Raw genomic sequence first — 5,613 nt, 5'->3', positions numbered from 1 at the left:
GTTAGCGGGCGTTCCCGTTTGTTTCGGACACTGCGGTAGGCTTACAAATCGTATTCCGTTACGCGTTTCGCGATATTAACTACAATACGCCGGGACATACGCGCGAGAAGATAGCTACCGTTCGAGCGCCAACGAGAGACTGCCTCGAGGAATATTCCTCTCTCGGGCTCCCTACCACCGAAGTTTTACCCCTACCATGGGGTCTCGGCCGCTTTCTCCTCGCGGTAATTTTCCGTTCTACGCTGTTACAATGGCTGTTTACGAGTTTCGGCTCGCCAGGTGTGCGCCAGATGTTTTCGATGGAAATTTCCGCCGTCAGTACACTATTTACGACGCGCTTAATCAGCTCCCGGGTAGCGGTTTTTCAACTCTTTCAAAATTAGATTTTCGAGGGCGCCGACCCGTGCGCACGGTCTCTCCTACGTCCCTAATGCCGATTCCGGGTCGACTTCCTGGAGACGACGTCCAGGTCGTTTTCTAAGTGTCCGCCGATGGCGGCGACCCTGCTGCCTATACCCCCAGTCCCTACTAACCGTATTCCGGCCCGACTTCTTGTAGCCGATGTCTAGGATCCCCGGACTGTCCGGGCAACCCCTCCGTTCGGATGGTCGGATCTCGACCGCGATTCGTTCCTCGGGTGTACTAGGTATCCCTAAGTACGCAGTTTCGATCCTTTTCCGCTCCGACGCTCTTTTCGCGATTTCGCAAATTGTCCGGCAAACCCTGTGTTTGCGCGTTCGGATCGCGCTCGCGATCGATTCCTGGGGTCTGGCTAATCCCCCTGAGTACGCAGCTTCGGTGAATGTTGCGCGATGCTTTATTAGAGAAGTCGTAGAGGCGCTGCGAGTTCGGCGAGTCGGTAACAGCGATAGCAACACAGAGACTCTCACACACACCTCTCGGAGACATCGGCACGATTGTACACGTGACGAGCAATAAAGTCTTTTTATACATTACACGAGATATTCCTTGCACCCGAAAGCACAACATGGTGGCAGCGTGGTAACGTGCGAACCCGTAACGAATAAAAGGGACAATCAAAGTCAAGTGCATAATCGCAAAGCAGCGAAGAAAGGGGCAAGATCCGTGTGAGAGGTTAAGTCGACACGATGCCGGGCGGTGAAGGCGGCAGCACACAGCCCTCGATATACATGGCGGCAGCCGTGCAATTACCTCCTCCGCCAAATTTCAGTTTCCGATCGGAGGATTGGCAGCGATGGTCCACGAGATGGGAACGATACCGACAAGGCAGTGGCATTGCAAATCAGTCAGAGGAGACGCAAGTTAATCAATTTGTATACTTAATGGGACCGCGTGCGGAAGACATTCTGTTATCATTTAAACTCAGTAATATAAAAGCAAAAAGCTATAAGATAGTACATAAAAAGTTTGAAGAACATTTCGGAGCTCGCGTAAATATAGTATTAGAACGAGCACGATTCAATAGGCGCACGCAACAAAACGAGGAAGCGGTAGAGGACTTTATCGCAGATCTCTATCGTTTAGCGGAAACATGTAATTTCGGTACATTAAAAGATGAACTTATTAGAGACCGAATTGTAGCAGGCATTCAGGACCAAAAGCTATCGGAAATATTGCAATGTGACTCTGAGCTCACGCTGGAAAAGGCTGTCATGAAAGTACGAACAAAAGAAGAGGTCAGAACACAACAGGCAGTCTTAAGAGGAACGGAGGTAGCAGCTAACCTCGACAGAGTCAGCAGTTCCCGCGGAACACGTGGCAAACAGTACGCGAAAGGCTTCCAGCGACAGCATAAGAAGGACGAGGCAACAACGGCGAAACGGTGCACCCGATGCGGCACGACACCGCAACATGCATTTTCCTTGTGCCCAGCCAGGCAATCAGCATGCAATATTTGTAAAAAGACAGGACATTGGGCGGCGATGTGCAGAAAGAAAGCGGTACATGAAGTGAATAAAAATGATAGTAAGAATGAAGCAGAAAAAGAAGACGATAAAGAAGATCTCTACTTGGGCGGCGTACAAGCAATAATAAAAGAAGAAAAAGAGGGACAAAGCAAAACACAGAATACCGAAGACAAGAAGCAACGAAGAAACATAGATAGAATAAGAACGAAGACAGCGCACTCCGAACCGCCATGGATGGCGCAAGTAAGCATCAACGGAAAGGACGTATCAGTCAAGGTAGATACTGGAGCTGACGTGACGGTGATAAGCGAAGAACTCTATAGGCGGCATCTAGTCGGCATTGCATTGACAAACGCAGGTAAAGGACTGCAAGTGGGAGACTCAATACCTCTCAACGTGCTGGGTAAGTTGCAGGCTAAAATAGAGTGGAGGAATAAAGCAGCTATCGACCACATATATGTCGTCAAGGAGAACATGCAGCCATTGTTAGGCCGTCCGGCCATTAGAGCGTTAGGCATGTTAGACTGGGTAATAGACATGGTCATTGCTGAAGTTAGTAACGACAAACCTGAAAGTGAATTCAGTAACGTATTTGAAGGGTTAGGATGTCTCAGAAAGTGTAAACCTTACCACATTTGTTTTAAACCAGATACCAAACCGTATGCAGTATCAGTACCTCGCAGAGTTCCACTGCATCTGATGCACAAGGTCAAAGAAGAGCTAGAGCGGTTGGAAGAGTTGGGCGTGATCAGTCGAGTCGTCGAGCCGACGGAATGGTGCGCACCGATGGTTTCCGTGCTCAAGGCCAACAAGAAAGATGTGAGGATTTGCATAGACTACACTGAACTCAATAAATGCGTTGTAAGAAACCGTCACATCATGCCGAGTGTTGAAGAAAACCTTGCTCAACTAGGAGAAGCCCGCTGGTTTTCCCTTCTTGATGCAAACAAGGGATATCATCAGGTGCCTTTATGCAAATGTTGCCGACATGTAACTACTTTCATCACGCCATTTGGTCGCTACTGCAGTGATAGACTACCGATGGGTTTGTGTCCCAGCGCGGAGCACTTTCAAGAAAGTATGTCTACAGTATTGGATGGACTACAAAATGTGGTGAACCTATCGGATGACGTTCTTGTTCATGGAAGAACTCTTGAAGAACATGATAAATGTCTGCGTGCAGTATTGCAGCGTCTATCAGAGGCAGGTCTTACGTTAAACAAAGATAAGTGTGTCTTCAGACAAAAGCGCGTAAGATTCTTGGGATACATTGTATCAGCGGATGAAAGCGTGCAGCCCGATCCTGAGAAAGTGAAAGCTATAACCAGCATGAAGAGGCCAACCACCACTACGGAGGTGAAAAGGTTTTTGGGAATGGTCCATTTCCAGTTAAAGTTTATAGAACATCTTGCGGATATCACCAAACCACTGAGAGAACTGTTGAAGGATAGCGTCGAGTTTATGTGGGAATCACCACAGGAAAAGGCCTTCAAAGAGGTCAAGAAAAGATTGATCGAAGCCCCAGCGCTCGCTCTTTTTAACACAAATAAGAAGACAAGAATTTCGGCAGACTCTTCGTCGTATGGATTAGGAGCAGTCCTGGAGCAATTCGATGAAGAACAAGAAGATTGGAGGCCAGTCTACTATGCGTCTAGAGCTCTATCCGAAACCGAAAAGAGATACGCTCAAATAGAAAAAGAGGCGTTAGCATTAACGTGGGCATGTGAGAAGTTTGCAGCGTTCATCATAGGAGCACCAGACCTTGTCTTAAGGACAGATCATAAGCCATTGATCTCGATTCTGGGATCCAAGCCTATTAGTGATCTCTCCCCGAGATTACAACGGTTTCGAATGAGACTAATGCGTTTTGCTTATATTGTTGAGTATGTTGCAGGGAAAGCTTTGATGACTGCGGATACACTCTCGCGGGCACCGTTGTCAGATGCCCGTGACGCTGAGGATTGCTTGTGTGATGACGGCATCGAAAAGTTCGTACAAGCAGTTGTTAAGAGACGGATGTCCGACCAATTTGCGATCAAAATACGTGAGATGCAAGACAAGGACATGGTCATGCAAGAAGTTTTGAAATATGTACGAGAAGGATGGCCGAGGTATCGCAGAGATGTACCAAAGAAGCTATTACCATATTTCGAGGAAAAAGGTATCCTGACGGTGACACCAGATGGGACCCTCCTATGCGGCACGCGGATACATATCCCAAAAGGTCTACGCAACGAGGTGCTTGAGAGGATACATCAGGGTCATTTAGGAGAGAAGAAGTGTCAGGGACGAGCCAGGCAATCTGTATGGTGGCCAGGAGTCAATGCAGATGTGCGAGCACGGTGCTTGAAGTGCACCATATGTTTGGAACATCGGTTGCAAACCAAGGAACCTCTAATAGTGACAGAACCACCTGAACGACCATGGCAGGAAGTAGCAGTAGACTTCTGTGAAAGAGAAGGAAGACACTATCTGGTGGTGGTTGATTATTTCTCTAGGTATCCAGAGGTCGTATACATGTCATCAACTACAGCAGCAAACACGATCGCGAAGATAAAGGATATATTTGGGAGACACGGAATTCCAGAGCAGGTACGCTCAGACAATGGTCCGCAGTTCAGCAGCCAGGAATACAAGCAGTTTGCCGAGAATTTCGGGTTTGCCATAGTTACAAGCAGCCCGAGATATCCACAGAGCAACGGGAAAGTTGAAGCGGCAGTAAAAACAGTCAAGCGCATCTTGGAGAAGGAAACAGAACCTACCCTGGGTTTATTGGCATATCGTACTTCTCCTCTGGAAACAGGCAGCAGCCCGTGTGAATTGCTCATGGGAAGAAAACTTCGCACGCCGGTACCATGTTCGGCGATGACACTAACACCCAAATGGCCCGATTTGAAAGCGTACCGCCAACAGTTATGGGCGGGAAAGCTTCGCAACAAACAGCAGTACGACAAGAGACATCGAGTGCGAGAGCTACCAGAATTGATGCCGGGTGAACTGGTGTGGATAAAGGACCAGCGAGCATATGGCACTGTTGTACGTCGTCGTACTGAACCAAGGTCGTATGACGTACGATACCCGGGAGGCTTGTTGCGACGCAACCGGAGTTTTCTGGAATCAACCAGACGAGCGATGGAAGACGACGATGAAGATGAAGATGATTGGGGAACAGTAGCTAATGAAGATCAGCCGCGGCAGGAGGCGGATAAAGAACCAGCGCCGGCTGAACAACCGGAACCCTTGCGACAAAGTAGTCGCCAACATAACACGCCGAGAAGATTACATTATCAATAATTAGGGAAACCGACGTGTTAATCAAAGAAAGTAGAGAGGTTTAAGTTAGAATTTTGATTTATGTATTAGTACACCAAAGGTTAGTCTCATCGATTGTAAAATAATCGCGATAGTTTTGTTTGAGCTATACCCTATAAGTTTATATTGAGCAAGTTAATTTTCGTTATAAAAAGGGGAGGATGTTGCGCGATGCTTCATTAGAGAAGTCGTAGAGGCGCTGCGAGTTCGGCGAGTCGGTAACAGCGATAGCAACACAAAGACTCTCACACACACCTCTCGGAGACATCGGCACGATTGTACACGTGACGAGCAATAAAGTCTTTTTATACATTACACGAGATATTCCTTGCACCCGAAAGCACAACACTTTTCCGCTCCGACGTTCGGTTCGCGATTTCGCAAATTGTCCGGCAAACCCCGTGTCTGCGTA

At 47.8% G+C, this 5,613-nt stretch overlaps 1 protein-coding gene across 1 annotated transcript; it reads left to right on the top strand.

Annotated features, from left to right (window-relative positions):
- The first annotated feature begins 1,109 nt into the window (after positions 1-1,109).
- On the top strand, positions 1,110-5,183 carry LOC112457531 (uncharacterized protein K02A2.6-like). The gene has a single exon (XM_025020668.1). It carries the CDS (start codon positions 1,110-1,112, stop codon positions 5,181-5,183), a length of 4,074 nt encoding a protein of 1,357 aa, XP_024876436.1.
- The last annotated feature ends 430 nt before the right edge of the window (positions 5,184-5,613 follow it).

This window comes from Temnothorax curvispinosus, unplaced genomic scaffold (assembly GCF_003070985.1).
Source record: "Temnothorax curvispinosus isolate PA1 unplaced genomic scaffold, ASM307098v1 QBEX01007823.1, whole genome shotgun sequence".
Taxonomy (NCBI): Eukaryota; Metazoa; Arthropoda; class Insecta; order Hymenoptera; family Formicidae; genus Temnothorax; species Temnothorax curvispinosus.
The sequence above is the reverse complement of the archived record's forward strand: the minus strand, read 5'-3'. Positions and strand labels throughout refer to the sequence as shown.

Excerpts from the sequence above, each read along its gene's own strand:
- LOC112457531 (XM_025020668.1), top strand. The coding sequence starts at position 1,110 with ATGCCGGGCGGTGAAGGCGGCAGCACACAGCCCTCGATATACATGGCG.